The 24,966-nt window shown below is 43.9% G+C and overlaps 2 protein-coding genes across 3 annotated transcripts in view; both read left to right on the top strand.

Annotated features, from left to right (window-relative positions):
- Nucleotides 1-88: 88 nt before the first annotated feature.
- LOC118358525 (U6 snRNA-associated Sm-like protein LSm1) lies at nucleotides 89-4,022 on the top strand. Its single transcript, XM_035736458.2, has 4 exons — nucleotides 89-281; nucleotides 561-629; nucleotides 804-919; nucleotides 3,479-4,022. The coding sequence occupies exons 1-4, from the start codon at nucleotides 236-238 to the stop codon at nucleotides 3,647-3,649; spliced, it is 402 nt and encodes a 133-aa protein (XP_035592351.1). The 5' UTR covers nucleotides 89-235; the 3' UTR covers nucleotides 3,650-4,022.
- Nucleotides 4,023-5,745: 1,723 nt separating this feature from the next.
- Nucleotides 5,746-24,966, top strand: part of LOC118373255 (G protein-coupled receptor kinase 5-like) — a 70,098-nt gene continuing 50,877 nt past the window's right edge. For both annotated transcript variants that reach the window (XM_052479119.1, XM_052479120.1), the window contains exon 1: nucleotides 5,746-6,485. In XM_052479119.1, the coding sequence (XP_052335079.1) occupies nucleotides 6,434-6,485 (52 nt within the window). In that variant the 5' untranslated portion in view covers nucleotides 5,746-6,433. The remainder of the gene's footprint in view (nucleotides 6,486-24,966) is intronic.

Here is a 24,966-nt window from a genome sequence, read left to right as displayed (position 1 = left end):
ACTATATCGAAATTCAAATACAATAACAATGTTATCTATTATCGGATACAATAATAAATTACAGAAGAACATTTTCCAATGTGGCGGCGGTTAATGGGTTACAATTCTACAGGAAGGGCTTCCCTGAGCATGCGTTCCCTGCTCTTCCTGTAGAGAGGATACATATATACTTTTTAACGATTTGTCTTTTAACTACACTACACGATAACTACGCGATTAACTACACACGATCAAAATGAACTACATGCCAGGGACCGCGAGTCTCATCGATGACATAGACAGTAAGTTGGGATAGCGAAGGTTAGGCTGAGTTGAGACAGAAGTGTGAGTGAAAAGCCCAAAACATTTCCAACGTTCGAAAACCGTGATGATGATAATGATCAAACACAGTCACTGGTGAATTATGAACGAACGAACAGAAAGAACCCCTTCTTGTCATCATTTGACACGCGGCGAACTTGCAACATTGTATCCTCACTGTGGGGCGTGGGGGGCAACGTTTGGATACATTGTAACCACGTGCTCTGGCTCAACTATAAACATTACTTTTTTTCTTGCAGAAAAGCATCTTGTACTTCTTCGAGATGGACGAACGCTAATTGGGTTTCTGAGAAGCATTGACCAGTTTGGTATGGCAAATTAACAAACTAATAATCATATTTCAGTTTAAACACTAGCCTTCTTAGCTTAGTTTGATGTTGTCAATACTCAGATAATGTAACTTATTCACAAGTAGGTACATTCAGGCAATCGAAGGGAGGTTAAGATCATTTTCCCTATCTCATCTCTTCACCTAATTTCAGCCAACCTAGTTTTTCATCAAACAGTCGAGCGCATCCACGTGGGCAAGAAGTTTGGAGACATCCCCCGGGGAATCTTCATTGTGAGAGGAGAGAATGTTGTTTTGCTTGGAGAAATAGTAAGTATTCATCCATGCCACCCTCTTGTTCTTTATCAGTACTTCAAGGCTGCTTTAGTTTCCTTAGTAGAGTAGGCCTACACAGTCATTTGTTTGTGCTAAAGTAAGCCTGTTGATAAGACCAGAGGGGATATACTACAAATTAGTTGAATGTGTAGCAGTTTTTCAATATACTCACATGAGTAGTAAGTACAGTGCCTTGCGAAAGTATTCGGCCCCCTTGAACTTTGCGACCTTTTGCCACATTTCAGGCTTCAAACATAAAGATATAAAACTGTATTTTTTTTGTGAAGAATCAACAAGTGGGACACAATCATGAAGTAGAACAACGTTTATTGGATATTTCAAACTTTTTTAACAAATCAAAAACTGAAAAATTGGGCGTGCAAAATTATTCAGCCCCCTTAAGTTAATACTTCGTAGCGCCACCTTTTGCTGCGATTACAGCTGTAAGTCGCTTGGGGTATGTCTCTATCAGTTTTGCACATCGAGAGACTGAAATTTTTTCCCATTCCTCCTTGCAAAACAGCTCGAGCTCAGTGAGGTTGGATGGAGAGCATTTGTGAACAGCAGTTTTCAGTTCTTTCCACAGATTCTCGATTGGATTCAGGTCTGGACTTTAAATTGGCCATTCTAACACCTGGATATGTTTATTTTTGAACCATTCCATTGTAGATTTTGCTTTATGTTTTGGATCATTGTCTTGTTGGAAGACAAATCTCCGTCCCAGTCTCAGGTCTTTTGCAGAATCTCAGGTCTTTTTCTTCCAGAATGGTCCTGTATTTGGCTCCATCCATCTTCCCATCAATTTTAACCATCTTCCCTGTCCCTGCTGAAGAAAAGCAGGCCCAAACCATGATGCTGCCACCACCATGTTTGACAATGGGGATGGTGTGTTCAGGGTGATGAGCTGTGTTGCTTTTACGCCAAACATAACGTTTTGCATTGTTGCCAAAAAGTTCAATTCTGGTTTCATCTGACCAGAGCACCTTCTTCCACATGTTTGGTGTGTCTCCCAGGTGGCTTGTGGCAAACTTTAAACAACACTTTTTATGGATATCTTTAAGAAATGGCTTCCTTCTTGCCACTCTTCCATGAAGGCCAGAGTTCATCTGCAGTTCATCCAGAGTGATCATGGGCCTCTTGGCTGCATCTCTGATCAGTCTTCTCCTTGTATGAGCTGAAAGTTTAGAGGGACGGCCAGGTCTTGGTAGATTTGCAGTGGTCTGATAGTCCTTCCATTTCAATATTATCGCTTGCACAGTGCTCCTTGGGATGTTTAAAGCTTGGGAAATCTTTTTGTATCCAAATCCGGCTTCTTCACAACAGTATCTCAGACCTGCATGGTGTGTTCCTTGTTCTTCTTGATGCTCTCTGCGCTTTTAACGGACCTCTGAGACTATCACAGTGCAGGTGCATTTATACGGAGACTTGATTACACACAGGTGGATTGTATTTATCATCATTAGTCATTTAGGTCAACATTGGATCATTCAGAGATCCTCACTGAACTTCTGGAGAGAGTTTGCTGCACTGAAAGTAAAGGGGCTGAATAATTTCGCACGCCCAATTTTTCAGTTTTTGATTTGTTAAAAAAGTTTGATATATCCAATAAATGTCGTTCCACTTCATGATTGTGTCCCACTTGTTGTTGATTCTTCACAAAAAATACAGTTTTATATCTTTATGTTTGAAGCCTGAAATGTGGCAAAAGGTCGCAAAGTTCAAGGGGGCCGAATACTTTCGCAAGGCACTGTACTTCAGCCCAAACTTTAGTTGTCACCTACGTAGCATGGCTGATTCACACACAGGGCCTGGTTTCCCAAAAGCATCTTAAGGCTATATTCATCAGTAGAAATATAGGATCCTATCGTTCTAAGATGGTCTTTGCTTGAACTCACTGGCCAAGCATCCTGCCATCCAGGACCTCTATACCAGGTGCTGTCAGAGGAAGGCCCTAAAAATGGTCAGACTCCAGCCACCCTAGTCATAAACTGTTATCTCTGCTACCGCATGGCAAGCGGTACCAGAGCACCAAGTCTAGATCCAAAAGGGTCCTTAACAGCTTCTACCCCCAAGCAAAAGACTGCTATACAGTTAATCAAATGGATACCTGGACTATTTCTATTGACCCCCTTTTTTATGCTGCTGCTACTCGCTGTTTATTATCTATGTATAGTCACTTTACCCCTCCTACATGTACATATTACCTGGACTAACCGGTACCCCCGCACATTGCCTCGGTACCGGTCCCCACTGTATATAGCCTCTTTATTTTATTGTTACTTTTTTTTGTACTTTATATTTGATACATTTTTGTAGCAAATATTATTATTTATTTTTTTTAAATCTGCATTACTGGTTAAGGGCTTGTAAGTAAATATTTTACGGCAAGGTTTACACCTGTTGAATTTGGTGCATGTATGTGACATACAGTTTGATTTGATCAGTTAAGAACAATCAGTTGCTGGGGTTTACCCGTGTGCCACTGCTATTACTCTCCAGAAGGACATGCATGACATGTACGTTGACAGTATGTTTAATATAATCCCACTTTAGGACATTGATAAGCTGTGTGACAACGTCTTGCAGCAAGTTTCTATAGAGGAGATCCTGGAGGAGCAGCGATTGCAACAGCAAGCCAAGCAGAAGACCGAGAAAGCCAAGGTGACCGCACTGAAGGACAGAGGCCTATCCATCCCAAAAGCAGATAATCTCGATGAATACTGAAGGCACTTCTGTTCCATTTTCTTCCGTAATACTGGACTCCTCAGTTATATGTTGAATAGGGGATTATTTTGAAGACTATGAGAAGAATGTGTGCTTTGTAGATGACGCAAGTCACACTAAATACTGTACTGATTTAATTTTGATTATGACTCATTGGTTTGAAAGCAAACAATGAATTAAGTGATGCATGATTTGAGGGTAGACCACACAACTTAGATTGTCTACAAGACTACATTTGATGAGAAATCAATTATGATTTTCATAACATAGCACTGAGAACTAAGTCAATAGTATACAGTGATGAACTCTGTTAGTGTAAGCAGACACATTGTAATGACAAGATTTGTTTTCTATAAAAGTTTTTGTTATTTTATTACTGAAGTCTGCTTTGTTTAATTTGTAAATGGGAATTTTCATTTGAGTCTGACTATGGATTACTGCTCTACTGCAGAAGGCACTGTGGTCTCTCATAGAGTGATGGAGGTCTCTAGTATATTAGCATGGGCAGTGCCATTGAGGGCTTCCATCATTTTAATGTAGTCAACTGGGTGGGACTTCCAACTTCATTGGCTGATCCCTCTTGGTGACCCTGTTGAAGTCATGTCCAACCGGATGATCAGGTGGGATCAGCTAATCTGACGGAGAATGGCGCTGGGATGTATAGCGTCCATTTTACGGGCTCCTGCCCAAATATACTATTTTGTGTTTTTTCTTTTTGTGCTGATCTTAAAGTGTTTTTGTACATAATGTTTCCACCATAATTTACTATTACCGAAAATAGCTTCTGGACATCAGAACAGCGATCACTAACCTCAATTTGGATGAAGAATTCTCCAGGCTGTGTAAGGGCTATTTGACCAAGAAGGAGAGTGATGGAGTGCTGCATCAGATGACCTGGTCTCCACAATCACCCAACCTCAACCCAGTTGAGATGGTTTGGGATGAGTTGGACCGCAGAGTGAAGGAAAAACAGCCAACAAGTGCTCAGCATACAGTTGAAGTCGGGAAGTTTACATACACCTTAGCCAAATACATTTAAACTCAGTTTTTCACAATTCCTGACATTTAATCTTAGTAAAAATGTCCAGTCTCATCTGGTTTGCGCTTGGTGGGAATATCATTTGTTTTTCAACAGGACAATGACCCAACATACCTCCAGGCTGTGTAAGGGCTATTTGACCAAGAAGGAGAGTGATCGAGCGTGTTCCAGTTTTGTTACACAACACAACACAGATCTCTCAAGTTTTGAAGGAGCGTGTAATTGGCATGCTGACTGCAGGAATGTCCACCAGAGCTGTTGCCAGGGAATTGAATGTTAATTTCTCTACCATAAGCGGCCTCCAATGCTGTTTTAGAGAATTTGGCAGTACATCCACAACCGCGGACCACGTGTACAAACGCCAGCCCAGCTTCCTCACTTGCGGGATCGTCTGAGACCAGACACCTGATGAAACTGAGTATTTTTGTTAGTAATAAAGACTTTTTGTGGGGAAAAACTCATTCTGATTGGCTGTGCCTGGCTCCCAAGTGGGTGGGCCTGGCTGCCAATTGGGTGGGCTATGCCCACCCATGGCTGCACCCCTGCCCAGTCTTGTGAAATCCATATATTAGGGCCTCAGGAATACATTTCAATTGACTGATGTCATTATATGAACTGTAACTCAGTAAAACAATTGAAATTCTTGCATATTGCGTTAATATTTTTGTTCAGTATATATGAACCTTAGAAGACAGGCAGAGAATCACCAATGGCATAAAGTCTACTGGTAGGCCTGTATGAGATCTTGAGATAATTGGATGTTGTGTTTGATCAGTTTTCATAATTCAAATATGTTATTGTGCACCGCGGTTCTTAGGCTTTCCATGTCAGATGAAAAACAGCATTTGAACAACGGACCAATAGCCTATGTATGGGGAACATCACCTTTATCAATATCATTCTTTCTCCCAAGGTCTTTCATCTTCAGTTCTACCGCTTGGCATTGCATTGGGAGGGGATGGCAAGAATGTGCCGCTATCAGATGTCTTTGACAGCCAGACAGGCATACTCAGCAACGCATACGTCATGGGCCAGATATGAACACGCCCCTTCCGACTGGCTGTGTGTTCCACGGGCGATGGACTGGAATATTGGAACCACCAACTTGGTGTATCAAGATTTGCGAACTCTTACTATAAATCATTGAACTTCCATAGACTGTACACTTTGGACACTGTACACATCCAAATGTAACCGACATATTGACCAGAACCACGGGGGAAACCGCTTAGAGCTCCGCCAAACGTTTACAACCAAGATCAAAAAAAAAACAGCCCTTTTTTTTTTTATTACGCACCAAGAGGTGGAGCACGTTGAGTCTAGTACACTTCACCAACTCCCACCAGTGCTACTGGTCTGTGCTTCAGCCGCTGTTACGAATGCGTTACCAAAGGATGTAGGTCTTGCCGAGGTTTCGGGCTGTTTCGGGATGTATTGATGGCTCAACAGTCCTATCCTTCTTTGATTCCGCACAAAATTTCGCACGAAACACAACAGTCTCCGGAATTAGAATGGAAATGCCCTCCGGACGCTGTATTCAGAGCCGACAATATGAACCATACCCTAGTTAATATTACAAGGATTTCCTCGATAGCCTGTGTATAGACTTTCAAGGAATTTGAAATGTATACATTTGATATGGATTTTGAGTAAAACGAAAAGCAATTTAGCCGTGAAGAGCAAGGTGTTGCTGTGCCGACGTAAAAACAACAACGCATCTATTCAGCAAAATCAAAGGATTTTAGATGGAGCTGGAGAATATTGTGGCCAATACGGTACTGTTAAAAGCAAGAGAAGGTAGGTCTTCAAACAGCCTAATAAAATGAATGAACCATTTTGACGCGTAGAATGGGGTTCGAATTCCATTTTGTGTTGAATGCTACAGTGATGCAATCTAAATTGTCTCTGAACATGATATTTATAGATGCTATGCTGCTCTAAAATCTACTTTATACCATACACCACCACCTTCATCACCAAGCCACATGTTTTATTGCTTATGATAGGCTTTTAAACCCTTAAATGTATCCATTCCTAGCTCAATGGATGTCCAATCTAGCCTATGTATGTTTAGGCCTGTAGGATAAAATCGTTTGACAGTCCCTACGTTTGTGAACAAAGGTCCCTCTAAATGTAATTTAAAAAATAACCCCGCACATCAGCTTTACGTTTGATTTAACGAATTGTTTTCTGCGTGATTATGATTAGACTGTAGTAGAGCCCACCAGTGAAACCGTAACCATTCTTTCGCAATATTCGACATGTTCAGACAGTATGACTAGAACTGGGGTCAAACTCTGGTCTGATGATCATTTGCTACAGTTGGCAGTGGCACATTTTATGATGATCAATGACGTGATCGGAATCTAAATGCTATGGTGGTCTCCGTGCAGCAAAATGCAGCCTTTTTTAAAAACTTCGATACCCCAAACAACCGTCTGATTGGGCACTTCGGTTCTGTCAATTTCATGTTTACCGTCTGTTTGTGTTAGGTCATAATCTGTGTGTTCGGCAGGTGGAGAGTTTCGGAGCTGTTTAGTTATTAACCTTCATTAATCTTTAAGGAAATATCCTTTCACGTGCACATAGGCCTATCCCTTCACTTCAGACTCGACCAAGGATCCAAACTGATGAAATTATTGGCATTGCAGTACGTTACTAATGATAATGTTATGGCTCTTATGTTGTGTTTTTGCCATAAAATAATGAGAATGTTATGGCTCTTATGTCTTGTTAATGCCATAAGATACAGCATCCCGTCTATCTGAATACATAAAAAAACTGAGAAGGCTGTGTTCCTCTCTCTCTGAGAAATGCACCGTTAGATACACACACACACACACACACACACACACACACACACACACACACACACACACACACACACACACACACAGAGTTGTGCATGGTGTAATGTGGCTACAGGCTCTCTGTGGAGTTGAGCAGTGACGCAGGAGAAGGCAGTGTTCCTATGGCTGGCCTAGTGGTTATCTCACAGTAATAATGACATACTTATGGATTGGCTGCACTCTGGGTCAAAGATAGGACAGACAGAGAGAAAGAGACAGATGTTTGCAGTCAGTGTACCACTGCCATACAAGGGTCCTTCGTTGTTTTGAGATGCAGCTTGAAACCAGCCTACGAGTGTCAAATAAAAACTGCCAGATCACAGATGATTCCAAAGAAAATCAGAGCATCAAACAGTCTCTATAGCACAGGTACTGTATTTGGCAACCAGTCCTCAGGTGATCCAAAAATATTAAATAGTTTAGTCATGAATGTGAACCACTGCTGGTCCAGGAGTGGTATAGTGTTCTCTAATCTGAATAACATGGAACTGTCATATGTTCAGATATATGCAAGATAATGAAAATAACATATCTATTTTGAAGTCATTTTTTGGTGGTGTCCCTTTTAAATTGAATGAAATAAGAAGATGACATGGCGACCCATGACAGATCCTTGTTGTCCCAGCTGCTCTATACCCGAGCCAGCATAGTACGGGTTGGGTTGGCACAACAGTGTGTAAACCATGGGCTGGTACATCCCAAAAACTGAAAGGGGTTTTCATTGGTCATCAGTGGATTCACTGTTGCTTTTTGCTCAGAGTTGATAGTGAAAAGGCAGACATGATCAACAGAGATTTGAACTGTGAAGAGCTGATGGTTTATTTATAAGATCTCGTTGAAGATGGCTCCATAACAAGTGATCAACTGTCAACTTATCTTTTGTGATTCATTGCTGATTGGAGTGTGTTGTGTATCGAGTCTAATGAGTGCTTAGTTGTTTAGATTCTGCCTGGAAATGTTAGAATGACTAGGGGCCGTAACTGACAGAGCCCAGAGTGCCAACGGTTGAATGAATGCCTGTGAGATTCTGTCAAAGTCTGGGGTGTACAGGGATGCCCCTATCTGTGTGTATGTGTGCTGTGTACTTGCGCTGTATGCCGAGGCTGGTTGAGGTCACAGCACAGGGACATAGTGAGAATGTGAATGGAGAAGAGAGAACCATACATATTCCTGTTTGTTTATGCAAGTGTGTCTCAGCCAAGGCTGAACGGAGATCCTCATCCCCTGTCCGAATGCTCCCAGAGTCAGAGAGACAACAGGAAAGCCCAGTTTCCACTCAGCTCCCAGTGTTTACGCCAGCGTCCTCACACTTCCCACATAAATGGAATAAAGTGAACTGTAGCCAAGCAGAGAAATAAAAAGCCATCAATATCCCCTGACTTCTGCAGAGCTGACCAGGGAGAGAGAGGCCCTATTCCAGTACTTGGTAAATGCATCCCTCTGTTCTCCTTTATTCCTTTTGAAGTAAGTAATCATCACTAATCTGACACGACTGAGTTGGTCTAAGCGCAGCTTCACGTTAGCCAATTCAGTCATGTAAGGTAAGTGATCACAAGGGAGGATTTGTTAAGGGGCCAGAGGATGGAGTAGTGCTTATTCAGGCCTGCTGAAGAGGACCTATGATGACATCACAGTTGAGATTCCAGGAAGTGTATCTCACCTGCTCTGTCTCAAATACCAACAAACAACAGAGTAGCTAGTAAGACCTGAGTATAATTCAGAATCAGGAAATCTCCCTCCGTTTCTCCCTGGTGTCCAGTATTCTTGTTTTTGTGGAGGATGCTGAGGGGATGATGCAGTGAAATCCAAACCTCCATTCAGCCATCTCATCTCTGCTGAGGATCACCTAACAGCTCATATTACCAGTCACAGCCCACAGTGTTGGAAGATGCTGACGTGTTGAACATAGAAATAATAAAGGTGCAATCCAAAAGTTCTACTTCTCTTGTGACAATGGGGAAAGTGCAAACAGTCAAATGCTAGTTTCATCAATGTGAAAGCAGAAGTGTTTTACATGTCAGACGACCCTGGAAGAGTTATAGAACAGCGAGGGCAGCAGTGTTTCTTCCTGTTAAAATACTAAGCGTCACTTGTTCTTGATTTTTAGGAAGCATTTCCTCTGAGATATGCTTCTTCTATTCGCCGAGCTGTGGAAGGGAGGCATCTCCATTACGTGTGTGTAAGGAGCGTGTGAATTCCTGTGTGTGTGTAATCTTAGCTCTGACGAGGGCAACATCCTGCAGTAGACCCTGTGCTCATGATGCCTGCATGATGCCTGCATGTGTGTGTACGCGCTTCCCCATTCACAACTGGCACATTGGCAGCAGCCGTGGAACCCAAGCCACCTGAACAAACGTCATCAGCGGTTTAAATGAAGGAGAGTAAAGGGAAAAGTGTGTTGTTGAATTCAGATGTGTTGTTGGGATAGCATACGTGTAGCAACAGAATTGTAGTCTAGGTGCCAGCCTGCGATTTTAGATTCATGCCTCCGTTGTTGGCCAACAGAACAGGCTAAGAGAATAGCATTGCCGATCCATGTCTTCCCTGTTTTCAGATACTGTTGCCCTTTTTTAATCGAGGAAGTTGGTAACCAAACTATGTTGGATGGATGGCCTCCTCTTACCTGAGGCAATTGTCTTGTTCAACCTCTGTTCTAGAATAAAAGGTGTTCTAGAGTGAAGGAACAAATGTTCTAGAATGAAGGGACGAGTGTTGTATCTAGAATGAAATGCGAACATGTTCTTAAACTGAGAGAAGTTTTCTCGAATGGAGGAAAAGGAATGAATTGATGGATCGTCTGATGAAAACAAACATGCGATTTTAGGGCTTTATCAGACAATAAACCAAACATTGTAGTACAAACAACACCATCTGTCTGTCATTGAAAGGTCACAAACACAGACAAGCATTCCCCTCACTTCTACTGAGGTGAACTGAGGAGAAACATGGTGAGAAAATGGCAGCTGTCTTTCTAAAGCCAACAGCTACCTCTGACGTGGGGCGGCAGGTACCTGCCACTTTGGGGCGGCAGGTAGCCAAGTGGTTAGAGTGTTGGGCCAGTAACTGAAAAATTGCTAGATTGAATCCCCGAGCTGATAAGGTAAAAATCTGTCGTTCTGCCACAGTTCCTAAGCCGTCATTGTAAATAAGAATTTGTTCTAAACTGACTTGCCTAGTTAAATGACGGTTACATCTATGCAGATGAATGCTATTGGAATGTTAATCACCATTTATTCCCAGGCACAAGATAATATGGCTGTTTACTGAATCAGTGGGTTTTACTTCAGCAATATGTAATGAGATAGACACAGACAAGATGATGGATCTTTAAGATGGTTTTGAAGGAAAGCAAGACAGACAGAGTAAAAGAGTGAGGGTACACAGTGGGCACTGGGCATTGTGAAATAGTGTGAGCCACTAACTCTGTCACTAAACCTGATGTAGTCCTGCATGCCATAGCTGACTCACTACGGTGTGACCATGTCCATCATGTCTTGTCAGCTGACTTGTGCTGAGTGGTTCATTGATTATACTGGCAGTGCCCACGAAGGAAGTTGAACATTACGAGACTATTACTAATACATTCTAACAATATTGGAAAAGGACAGTTTTAGGTAATCGGAGATGCCTGCTGGTCAATGTTCCCTCAAATCTTTTGGGGTACTGAGCAAATTTCCGGTCTGCTGAGCGCGAACTTGAACATTGAAAATTCTGTGCAACTTCCAGCCAATGTGTGGTGTTCAATATAGGCCTGCATTCCCTGAGCCTTTTGAGGAAAAACTTGCAGGGCTTGGCATTAACCTGTTTATCCACTTGTCCTTCAGACAAGGTGGTGACTGAAAATGTTTTTTTGTTGTTTGATGCAAGAAACCACTTTACAAAATAAAACGCACTATTATTCCCATACCATTATTATAGAGAATCAGACACATGCTATCCTCTGCCTATTGGCTACTTAACTTATTCAAGACCGTCTCAAAATACAACACTGCCCCTTTACCTAACTGGGCTAATAACTCACTAACTAGCAAAGGATATAAACAAAATGTGCACACGAGGCTACATGCAGCTCATGCTTTGATCTCAAAACAAGCTAAACTACTCACGACCACAGCTGTATGGCACAGATCCGTATATGGGAATGGTCTATTTGCATATAGGCCTTTTGCAGCTTTAATTGGTTATGGTTAATTGGTTATGGTGCACCGGTCTGTGTAGAGTACGTGCTCAGTAGAATCCTACTCTGTGTGCTGCCTACAGCAAAATCTCTTGCATAGTTAATTTTGTTTCGGTATGTTGAATGGGAAGTGGCTAATAATGAGGTGATTCCATCCCAATTGCCACAGTAAAGGGAAACGTTGATAGTGTTAACTAACAGGGAAAAACCTACGAAGTTGAGTGAAGTTAAATCTCATGCTTCTCTCCTTGGGCTTATAGTTCTTCTGGGCTCTGTGCAGCAGTCTCTGGGTTGCTGCGTGGCCACACAGTTTAGAGGGAACATTGCTGCTGGTGCTGGAAGGTGTAGGGTGCTGGAAGGTGTAGGGTGCTGGAAGGTGTAGGGTGTAGGGTGTGTGAAAAACCCTATCATGGTAGAGAGGTAAAAAAAAAATCCTTAATAAACATTTGGATAGTAGTTATTACTGCAAGTGAGAGTGATTTTGTCTTAAAAATATACCCGCAAAGTGTAAAATGGTAGTAGATGCACAGTCAACACATTCAGTATAGTATATGTGGCCCATGCAGGAATCCAACTACTGTAGTACTGCAAGCACCATGCACGCTCCAGACAACTGTGGTTAGATTGTCAACTATGCACTATGCACTATCTAGCTACAGGTTTTTTTCTTATGTCACATGCACCGAATACAACGGATGTAGACTTTACCGTGAAAGGCTTGCTTACGAGCCCGTCCCAACTATGTAGAGTTAAAATATATATATATATATATATAACAATACAAAGGAAATATGGATGGATCTCACCTCAGGCTTACTTTGTGAGGAGCCTTTGTTGTAAGGTGAGAAAATGCTGCTCGATCGTGTTATAGCACAAGTCTCAGCAAGCCACAGGAGAAGAAAAAAACAGGATTTATGCTCCCTAAAGATTCATGTCTGTTTCAGACATCATTGGCTACTTTGCAGTAGTTTTTCCTAAAAAAAAGCTTATTACCTCTCGTGTCCTGACTTCCATGGTGACTGATCTGGCAGGATCAGTCATGATGAACACCTATCCACTATGCAGTGCATTTGTGTGTGCAGCCTGGAGTGTGTTCCCTCAGTGCTTCTCTCAGAGGGCTGAGCCATGACATAATGCTGAGGAGTTTTATTCAGGAGACAACTGAAGATCGTTAATGGGAGGAGAATCCCATCCATGAAAGAATAGTTGAGAGGCCCAGGTCAGCCCGTTTCCTCTCTGTGTGCTTCTGTTTGTTTGTGTGGACACAGAGAAAAATATGGAAATGTTTTACATACTAGCTGTCGCTCACACATAGCTACAGAGCAAGCTCCCACCCTCATGAACAAGCTCCCACCCTCTTGAACAATCCCCCACCCTCATGAAGCTGAAGGGTAGCTATGGTTCTATACTTTGTGCTGTCATGTGTTGCCTTGTGTAGGAGAATTGTCTTTGTTATTTTAGTGTCTGTCCGTGCATCTATGTTGAATCTCTTTGGACAAACCCAATGAATATTTAATGTTTGAAGTGGAAAATTATCAATATCTATAGGACTACTCATCTCTGAGTTTGGCTTGTGTACATTCACTGTGTACACACACACACACACACACACACACACACACACACACACACACACACACACACACACACACACACACACACACACACACACACACACACCAAAAAGGGAATGAACATGTAGTAGTTAAGGGGTAGACATTGACCCAGTGGCCTCTAAAAGTCGTTAAATTTGGGCTGTTTTCCCAGTTCCCAGACCTTATCAGAGTTATCTATTAAAGGCTGTTTTTGGTATTCCTGAGTCCCTTGGTATGCCCCAGATCCATCACAAATTTTAGAGCCCCCAGCACGACACAGAAAGGGTATATTAAGGAGAAGAGGGTTGCAAGTCCGATACTTGTATGAGAATGTTGGCATACAAAGCGAGAGAGAGTGGAGGACAGGGGAAGGCACAACATAATTAGCTATTTAGAAGATCACTACCATACATTCCAAATATCAAATTACCTTGGTTATTTTTCCTGAGAGGGAATGTCTTGTGTGATATTTTGCATACTGCAGCTGTGACACTGGACTTTCAGATGTGTTTGGTTTCAGCAGTGCATGACCAGGCAGTTAACACTACTCTCTTCAGATGAACAAACAATCTGACTGTGTTCTGTATCCATTAATCACACAGGAGAGCGGGAGAACCAGGAGAGAGGGAGAACCAGGAGAGGAAAGGAAAGGGGGTGAACCAGGGGAGGTGAGGGAGTGTGAACCCGGAGAGGGGGGGCGAACGAGGAGAGGGGAGCGATCCAGGAGAGGAGAGGAGAGGAGAGACGAGCGTTTCAGGAGAGGAGAGGGGAGCGATTCAGGAGAGGAGAGGGTGTGAACCAGGAAGGAAGAGGAGAGGGTGTGAACCAAGAGAGGAGAGGGTGTGAACCAAGAGAGGAGAGGAGAGGGGGTCTACCAAGAGAGAAGAGGGGGGCGATCCAGGAGAGGAGATGGGGCGAACCAGGAGAGGAGAGGAAATGGGGCTAACCAGGAGAGGGGATGCGGCGAATCAGGAGAGGAGAGGAGAAGGGGTGAACCAAGAGAGGAGAGGGGGTGAACCAGGAGAGGGGAGGAGAAGGGGTGAACCAAGAGAGGAGAGGAGAGGAGAGGGGGTGAACCAAGAGAGGAGAGGAGAGGGGGTGAACCAGGAGAGGGGAGGAGAAGGGGTGAACCAAGAGAAGAGGGGGGCAATCCAGGAGAGGGAAGGGGAGAGAAGAGGTGATGGGGTCTACGAGGAGAGAGGGTGAACCAGGAGAGGAGAGGGGGTGAACCAGGAGAGATGGGGTCTGCGAGGAGTGAGGGTGAACCAGGAGAGGAGATGGGGTGAACCAGGAGAGGAGATGGGGTGAACCAGGAGAGGAGATGGGGTGAACCAGGAGAGGAGATGGGGTGAACCAGGAGAGGAGATGGGGTGAACCAGGAGAGGAGAGGAGAGGGGGTGAACCAGGAGAGGAGAGGGGGTGAACCAGGAGAGGAGAGGGGGTGAACCAGGAGAGGAGAGGGGGTGAACCAGGAGAGGAGAGGGGGTGAACCAGGAGAGGAGATGGGGCGAACCAGGAGAGGTGATGGGGTCTATGAGGAGAGGGGGTGAACCAGGAGAGGAGGGGTGAACCAGGGAGGAGAGGGGTGAACCAGAGAGGTGATGGGGTCTATGAGGAGAGGGGTGAACCAGGAGAGAGGAGAGGGGTGAACCAGGAGAGGAGAGGGGGTGAACCAGGAGAGGAGAGGGGGTGAACCAGGAGAGGAGAGGGGGTGAACCAGGAGAGGAGAGGAGATGGGGTGAACCAGGAGAGAGAGGGTGAACCAGGAGAGGAGAGGAGATGGGGCGAACCAGGAGAGCAGATGGGGTGAACCCAGGAGAGGAGATGGGGCGAACCAGGAGAGGAGAGGGGTGAACCAGGAGAGGAGAGGGGGTGAACCAGGAGAGGAGGGTGAACCAGGAGAGGAGAGGGGTGAACCAGGAGAGAAGATGGGGTGAACCAGGAGAGGAGAGGAGATGGGGCGAACCAGGAGAGGAGAGGGGGTGAACCAGGAGAGGAGAGGGGGTGAACCAGGAGAGGAGAGGAGATGGGGCGAACCAGGAGAGGAGATGGGGTGAACCAGGAGAGGAGAGGAGATGGGGCGATCCAGGAGAGGAGAGGAGATGGGCGAACCAGGAGAGGAGATGGGGTGAACCAGGAGAGGAGAGGAGATGGGGTGAACCAGGAGAGGAGAGGGGGTGAACCAGGAGAGGAGAGGAGATGGGGGAACCAGGAGAGCAGATGGGGCGAACCAGGAGAGGAGAGGAGATGGGGCGAACCAGGAGAGGAGAGGGGGTGAACCAGGAGAGGAGGGGGTGAACCAGGAGAGGAGAGGGGTGAACCAGGAGAGGAGAGGGGTGAACCAGGAGAGGAGAGGAGATGGGGCGAACCAGGAGAGGAGAGGGGTGAACCAGGAGAGGAGAGGGGGTGAACCAGGAGAGGAGAGGAGATGGGGCGAACCAGGAGAGGAGATGGGGCGAACCAGGAGAGGAGAGGAGATGGGGCGAACCAGGAGAGGAGATGGGGGAACCAGGAGAGGAGAGGGGTGAACCAGGAGAGGAGAGGAGATGGGGCGAAACAGGAGAGGAGAGGAGATGGGGCGAACCAGGAGAGGAGAGGGGGTGAACCAGGAGAGGAGAGGGGTGAACCAGGAGAGGAGAGGAGAGAACCAGGAGAGGAGAGGGGGTGAACCAGGAGAGGAGAGGGGGTGAACCAGGAGAGGAGATGGGGTGAACCAGGAGAGGAGAGGAGATGGGGCGATCCAGGAGAGGAGAGGAGATGGGGCGAACCAGGAGAGGAGATGGGGTGAACCAGGAGGAGAGGAGATGGGGTGAACGAGGAGAGGAGAGGAGATGGGGCGAACCAGGAGAGGAGAGGGGGTGAACCAGGAGAGGAGAGGGGGTGAACCAGGAGAGGAGAGGAGATGGGGCGAACCAGGAGAGGAGATGGGGCGAACCAGGAGAGGAGAGGGGGCGAACCAGGAGAGGAGAGGGGGTGAACCAGGAGAGGAGAGGTTGATGAACCAAGAGAGGGTGAACTCTGATAGAAGAAAGAGGATGGATGAGCTTTCATAGAGAGAAGAGGATTTGAGCATTCAGACAGAGGGGGTGTGTGTGTGTGTGTGTGTGTGTGTGTGTGTGTGTGTGTGTGTGTGTGTGTGTGTGTGTGTGTGTGTACACACAGGAAAGGATATGGAGAACAGCTGTAGAGGAAGTGAAGAGCCTAGAGAGGGCCATCGTAATCACTTTAACCCTGTTTCCGGAATTGCTGTGTGAGGCGACTATCTTTGATTTAGTCATTTTGTGTGTCTGTGTGTCCATGCGCGTGAGCTGTGCACTTATTTGTGTGTTGTGGTTTGATGGTTGTCTGTTTGTGTGTGTTGGAAACAATAGCCTTTTGGACAGAATCAGTCCTATCCTGGGGCAGCAGGCGGCCTGGTGTTTAGAGCGTTGGGCCAGATATCAAAAAGTTACTAGTTCGAATCCGTGAACTGACTTTGTAAAACAATCTGCCCACCTTAGCCCTAATTTCTCCCAGAGTGCTGTCAATAATGGCTGCCCAGCTAGCACATAATGTTTTCAGAACCATGTTTTTTGTAGGTGGGATTTTCTGTACTTCAGCATAATGTTTCTTACAGGTCTCCTCATGTTTCTATTTAAAATGTTTTCAAATTGTTCAGAGAATGTTAAGAAACAGTTTTCTTCTGTGGAAAATTCAGTACTTCAGCATAACGTTTTCTACAGGTTTCCTCATGGTTCTATTTAAAGTCATGTTCTCAGCACATGACTAAAACTTTCCATAAAAACCACAAGAAAAAATGAGTAACGTTCAGAATGTCAGCATCAACAAAACGTAATATCCGCTATCTTGGTTAGTGTGTTCAGGTGTGTTGGCTGTGCCTTGTTTTCTTTGAAATGGGGTCTGTCTGAATAGACTGAAATGAAGAGCTTTGTATGAGTTTTTTTTTAAACGCACAAAAAAACATGGAATGCTAGCTCTGTCCTGGTGTCGCAGTGGACTAATTCCAGGACTAAGGAACAGAAGATCGTAGGTTTGAATCTCACTGATGCCATGTCACAATCAAAAAAGGAATTTGTTTGCATGATTAATGCCTAAGCAAATACATTTCCATGTATCCTATCAGTGCTTAGAGTTCAAAACAGTTAACCTAAATGAAACATGTTCTCAGAATGTGATTTAATTACCTTAAAATAACTCTGAATTTCCTTTCTCAGAATGTTAATAAAACCTCCCAGGAAAACTTTCAGAAAACCATGGTAAAATGTTCTCATAACGTCCCTGCAACCTAGACATGTATGTTCCCAGAACAGGCAAAATTGACACCGTTAAAAACGGTCAGGAAACATATGGCTTTTTCCCAGAACCAATGGGAAACCAAAAACGTACGTACCCTGAACTTACAACGAACTTAATGTATTATCTGGGTGATCCCATTTCATGACCTCACTTTCCAAGGGAGTTTCCATTTCACCACACACTTGTAGAGGTTATGTACATGAGTGAAACAGGGCAAATATAAGTGCCCCCTATTTGATCTTTTTGACCTAAGATTGGATCAGGTCAAAGGTTTAGTCTGTACCATTTGTTCCTTTTGGAGGATTCAGAGCAGTAGGCCTAGTGCTGGTGGACTGTTCTGTTCCTCTCTTGTAGATGTATAGTGTATGTCACCCAGTGTGCCCTCAGCTGTCACAATGCAATTTTTTATCACTTTTCATGTGTGGTATATTTATAGAACAGGAAAATTGTGACACTTGACACTTACCCGTACAGGAGAGTAACCCCCCCTCCTCTTTCACTCACTCTCCAATTCTAACCTTAAAAAATGTATTCAGGATTGGTGTCCCTTCCACGGGATGCTTGAACTAACGTAGGCTAATGTGATTAGAATGAGGTTGGAAGTAACAAGAACATTTCCCAGGATACAGACATATCTAATATTGTCAGAAAGCTTAAATTCTTGTTAATCTAACTGCACTGTCCAATTTACATGAGCTATTACAATGAGAGAATACCATGCTATTGTTTGAGGAGAGTGCACAATTTTTAACATAAAAAGTTATTAATAAACAGATTAGGCACATTTGGGCAGTCTTGATACATCATTTTTAACAGAAATGCAATGGTTAATTGGATCAGTCTAAAACCTTGCACATACACTGCTGCCATCTAGTGGCCAACGTTTAAATTTCACCTTGGCTGAAATAATACATTATGGCCTTTCTTTTGCATTTCAAAGATGATGATACCAAAAAAATACAAAAGAACGGTTTTTATTTTCTTTGTATGATCTTTTACCAGATCCATTGTGTTATATTTGCCTACATTCCTTTCACATTTCCACGAACTTCAAAGTGTTTCCTTTCAAATGGTACCAAGAAAATGCATATCCTTCCTTCAGTGCCTGAGCTTCAGGCAGTTCGATTTGGGTATGTAATTTTAGGCAGAAATTGAAATAAAGGGGCGGATCCTTAAGAGTTTCACCCTAAACCCCCTAGAAATAGCATTTGACCTTGTAGGGACTAACAAAATGTCCCCAGTTGGTCAAATTTTTGTTAGTTTATTCTTAATTCCACAGAAGTATATATAACATGTCCACACACACAATCTTGTACAGCTGACAGTTCAGTCCCATTCAAAATCCTTTTTTCCCTAACCTATACTTTACCTTAACCTTATTATTTAACCAGGCAAGTCTGTTAAGAACACATTTTTATTTACAATGACGACCTACCCCAGCCAAACCCTAACCCGGACGACTGGGCCAATTGGGCACCGCCATATGGGACTCCCAATCACAGCCGGTTGTGATACAGCGTGGAATCGAACCGGGGTCTGCAGTGACGCCTCTAGTACTGAGATGCAGTGCCTTAGACCGCTGCACCACTCGGGAGCCTAAAACCATAAACATAATTCTAACACTAACTGTAACCTTAACTCTAAACCCCCTAGAAATAAGGCAGTTAACCCACTGTTCCCAGGGTGCCGAAGACGTGGATGTCGATTTAAGGCAGCCCCCCCTCACCGCTCTCATTCAGAGGGGTTGGGTTAATTGCGGAAGACACATTTCAGTTGAAGGCAGTTGTCCCCAGTTGGTCAAATTGTTGTTTGTTTACTATTCCTGTGGGGACTTCTGGTCCCCACAAGAATAGTTAAACATGTCCACACACACACACACACACACACAGACACACAGTGTTGTAAGAGAGATAAGCATCAGATCTCAGAGGTTGTGAGGTCAGGGGCCGGTCTGACCACCTCTGTCAAAGGCCTCTCTCGGTAAGCCTGCGTTAACAGACCGACAGCTAGAGCCCTCAGACAGACGCTATTTCTAACATCACCGTTGGTTGCCAAGACACGCGCGAAGAGATCCAACCTGTTACGCTCAGGCCATTGTGTTCAGAATCAATTCCCTGGAGTTGGTTGATGAAACTACTATTTTTATTTTGTTACTCTGTACATTTTTGATGTTTGATATATTGATCATGATTTGTCTAAAGTATGTCATGTAACAGAGTGTAAAGCCTGTTATCGGTCTTTATTTTCCCCCTGTATGACTGTGTGATCTCAATAAATTAAAAAAATCACACAACTTAACAACACCAAAACAGAGGTCATTGTCACTGTACCAAACTATGCTTTAAGTCAGTGGTCACCAACCAAGGCATTCCTTGAACCATTTCATATGTCTGAAGGTACAAACTGGCTTTCTGGCGGGCCCGTGGCGAGCAAATCAAGTGCACTATAGACCTATCACTGGCCAATCAGCTGGCTCAGATTACCGTGTCTGCAGCAATGTAGCAGGTGTAAAAGAAAGTTACAGCAAAGCTGATACTGAGATTTCTAAACTTTTAAAACCATGACTAGAGAGACGGTCAACGAATACAGCAAAAATATGCTGTTTTTATGAATCAGTTTAAGTTGTTACTCATCACTGTCAACACTTTCTATTCAACCCTTTTATAAGCCACAAAATGTGCGTTCTTCCTACTTGCAGCACTGCAGCTGTAATGAATGAGTAGGAAAGTGGATCCATAGGCTTGCGTTGTTATTATTAGCGGTTCTTTATATAGAGGAATATTTCACTTTCTCTGGTCATAGGAATAACAACATTAATTTGTGCACGAGGCAGAAATAATGTTACTTGAGTTTTGCCGTCAGCTGGAAGACTGTGTCCCCTTTTGGTCAGTGTCAGCGGAGGAAAGGTAGAGGGGAGGGATGTTGAGAGGCGGACCCTTAGTCTGCTGCTCTCTCCCTCCACCCAGTAAAATAAAAAAGGAAAGGATTTATATGTATGATCTCTCAGATGTGCCTCACAAGTAATGCAACAACTGATACATTACCGGTGTGATCATATAGCCTACCTCCATATAGCCTACCTCATATAGCCTACCTCAAATGTTGAAATATTATTTAAAACAAATGGTCTGAGAAGAATGCATTGGCAGGGAAATTCAAGGAAAGCTATTATGCTGCGATAATGTTTTGGGCCTATAGCCTACTGCACACCTCATTACTACAGTACTCTTTTTTTTAAGTAGTTTCATGTTTAAAAAGAATGACGAGAGATCTCGGCTTGTAATTTTGACTCACAAAGTGATCTCGACTCCAAAAAGGTTGGTGACCACAGCTTTAAGTTGTAGCAACATATGTATTGCATGGAACATACACTGAGTGTACAGAACATTAAGAACACTTTCCTAATATTGAGTTGCACCCCCCCCCCCCCTTTTACCCTCAGAACAGCCTCCATTCGTCGGTGCATGAGCCCGTCTTGAGTCCAATGCTTCCCACAGTTGTCAACTTCGCTGGATGTCCTTTGTGTGGTGGACCATTCTTGATACACATGGGAAACGGTTGAGCATGAAAAGCCCACCACCTTCTACCATACCCCGTTCAAAGGCACTTAAATATTTTGTCTTGCCCATTCACCCTCTGAATAGCACACATACACAATCCTTGTCTCAATTGTCTTAAGACTTAAAAATCATTTTTTAACCTGTCTCCTCCCCTTCATCTACACGGATTGAAGTGGATTTAACACGTGACATCAATAAGGGATCATATATTTTGTCTGGTTAGTCTATGTCATGGAAAGAGCAGGTGTTCTTAATGTTTTATACACTCAGTGTAGATCATTCTTTCTGTGTTCATTAATCGTCTATGAGTAAAGCCAGGAGTTTTTCCTAGTCAGCTGAGGTCACATACTCAGGCTATAAGTAGACGGGACTGGTCAGTCCAGAGTTTTTCCTGCTCAGCTCACATGACCAGTAAAAAACTACTGGCCCTGGCTATGAAAAATATTAAGTCTATGACCCCCACTAAGTAGTTTACAATGAGACAAAATAGACTCTGAAGAATAGTACCGTGTGAATGCTACGGCCATGCGTACGTCATTGATGTTTGCTTAAAGCGCACTAACAGATGTTACAGCTGCTTGGAACATCTCATTATTACTAAAAGACAATTTATCACCAGGTCCCTTTTTATAATCCCCCAAAATACTAACAATGACATTACTACGGAGGAACTGGGCAACACATAGCTAGCTCTTCCTCCCATAGTCCCCTGTTTCACTCTGATTGCAGGACAGAGCATTTCTCAGTATCTCACACACACACACACACAGACACACACCTGGCTAACACACAGCCTAAAGCATGTGTGCTGGAAACAGTCTGACGTGTATTTCCAAGTACGCCTGTGTTAGCCCGGTGCACTCAGTGTGCTCTTTGTTTCAATGGAAGGATAAAGATCTCTTATCGCCATGTCCTTCTGAGGAGAAATGGATATGATGTTTGTTTTGGCTAACCAATGGATCTTTCAGAGTCAACAATCCTCCCTTGATATCAAGTTAATCCAGTTTACCTACCTGGTAATTCAGCCTGTTAGTTTTGCATTGGCAGTGTGTGAAGCACAGACCTGAAAGAACACCTCCCTGTCCTCTGACCACGTGCACGTACTTTCTCAGGATAACACTGACCACATTTACACGCACAGCAAGATCCCCTTATTATTCTGGATATTCAACTATTCTGTTTGTGAGTTAATGCATATAAACATCATATCCCGTTTACAATAATCCGAAAAAGCTTGTTAGGCAATATTATAATTTGTGACATCTCTTAGTACACTGAACAAAATATAAACGCGACATGTAAAGTGTTGGTCACATGTTTCATGAGCTGAAATTAAAGATCCCAGAAATGTTCCATACTCACAAAACGCTTGTTTCTCTAAAATGTAATGCACACATTTGTTTACATCCCTGTTAGTGAGCATTTCTCCTTTGCCAAGATAATCCATCCACCTGACAGGTGTGACATATCATGAAGCAGATTAAACAGCATGATCATTACACAGGTGCACCTTGTACAGGGGACAATAAAAGGCCACAATAAAAGGCCACAAAAAAAAGGTGTTTTGTCACAACAAAATGCCACAGATGTCTCAAGTTTTGATGGAGTGTGCAATTGGCATGCTGACAGCAGGAATGTCCAACAGAGCGGTTTCCAGATAATTCAATGTTAATTTCTCTACCACATGCCACGTCCAATGAAGTTTTAGAGAATTTGGCAGTACATCCAACCGGCCTCACAACCGCAGACCACGTGTAACCATGCCAGCCTAGGACCTCCACATCCGGCTTCTTCACCTGCGGGATCGTCAGAGGGGGGAGGAGTATTTCTGTCTGTAATAAAGCATTTTTTGGGGGGAGATCAACTCATTCTGACTGGCTGGGCCTGGCTCCCAAGTGGGTGGGCCTATGCCCTCCCAGGCCCACCCATGACTGCGCCCCTGCCCAGTCATGTGAAATCAATAGATTAGGTGCTAATTTATTTATTTATTTAAATTGTCAGATTTCCTACATGAGCTGTAACTCAGCAAAATCTTTGAAATTGTTGCATGTTGTGTTTTATATTTTTGCTCAGTATAAAACAGTGTTTGCATCCTGATTGTGAGAAGGAGTCAGGTCACTGATCTGTCTGACACCTCACGGTGATGCCCAGGGAAAGGACAGGATTGCTTTGGCTTATATTAACGTGGGGACATTATGGTGATAGTTTTACCTATAGCTCTGCTTATGGTCCTGCAGCTGGGCGTTTGGTTCAGTACCTAATATAGTTAGTTACCTAATGGTCTCAATGGTTCACATCGGGGAACATTTGAAGGGTCAAGGGCCAAGGGAACTAGAACATAAATGGAACTGAACATTCATTGAAGGAGCCCACTGTCATTCAACACAGGGAATGAATTTGTCCTTCGGTTCTGTCAAATTAAATAAAATGTTGTCACATGCGTACAATGGGTGTAGCCTTTCTTATGTGAAATGCTTACTAAGAAGCCCTTCCCAACGATGCAGAGGTCAGGTCAGGACCTTACACATTGCACACACTGTTTACTACCACTGGTCTAATCAGGTAGAGCTGGCACAGTTACCGTATAACTGTGTAACCGATGCTTATGGATGAAGAATGTCATGTGTTTTGTTTTTTGAAACACACAGCTGGCTGAAGACGGAACAGCCTGGCATTTGTGTGGTTGAGTCCGTTTCTGCGGTAACATGGACTCTTCACAACCTGTTGTTGCATTTGAGTCTCCGGTTGCCTAGAATGAATAGAACGGGCTTGTAATCTCTAACCCTGGCAATTACCCTGGCAAGTGTACCCATGACTGGTAAAGTCATATGTACACCCACAATGGCTGCCTGGTATTGTGATGCAATAGTTTCTTTGGTAATGTATAATTTTCATTCAAATGATGTTAATTGATGTGGCTCATGCAGTGGAATGTCAGTTGATTTGTATCAACAAATCACTGCACATATTGAATGGGTCTTTTCCCATACAGTAGATGCGATAAAGGTCAATGGAACACAGACGTTCCATTGACCGGATTGGCGCACATTCAACAAATCTGATCCAACAAAGTGGATATTCGTCAAATCCGTCACGTACGGTTTCCATAGTGACCGTGCGTACATACCCCAACCAGAAGCCATGGATCACAGGCAATATCCGCACTGAGCCAAAGGGTAGAGCTGCTGCTTTCAAGGAGCGGGACTCTAACCTGGAATCTTATAAGAAATCCCGCTATGCCCTCCGACGAACCATCAAGCAGTCAATACAGGACTAATATTGAATCATACTAGACCTGCTCCGACGCTTGTAGGATGTGGCAGGGCATTCAAACTATTACAGGCTATAAACGGAAGCACTGACGCAAGCTGCCCATTGACACAAGCCAACCAGATGAGCTAAATTACTTCTATGCTCACTTCGAGGCAAGTAACATGACTGCTATGATCACGCTCTACTTAGCGGATGTGAGTAAGACCTTAAAACAGGTCAACATCCACAAGGCCGCAGGGCCAAACGGATTACCAGGATGTGTACTCCGAGTACGCGCTGACAAACTAGCATGTGTCTTCACTGACATTTTCAACTTGTCCCTGACTGAGTCTCTAATACCAACATGTTTCAAGCAGACCATCATAGTCTCTGTGTCCAAGAAGACTAAGGTAACATGCCAAAATGACTACCAACCCGTAGAACTCACGTCTGTAGCCATGAAGTGCTTCGAAAGGCTGGTCATAGCTCACATCAACACCATTATCCCAGAAACCCTAGACCCACTCCAATTTGTATACTGCCCCAACA

This window comes from Oncorhynchus keta, chromosome 25 (genome assembly GCF_023373465.1).
Source record: "Oncorhynchus keta strain PuntledgeMale-10-30-2019 chromosome 25, Oket_V2, whole genome shotgun sequence".
Taxonomy (NCBI): domain Eukaryota; kingdom Metazoa; phylum Chordata; class Actinopteri; order Salmoniformes; family Salmonidae; genus Oncorhynchus; species Oncorhynchus keta.
Note: the sequence above shows the minus strand (reverse complement) of the source record. Positions and strands in the feature narration are given on the sequence as shown.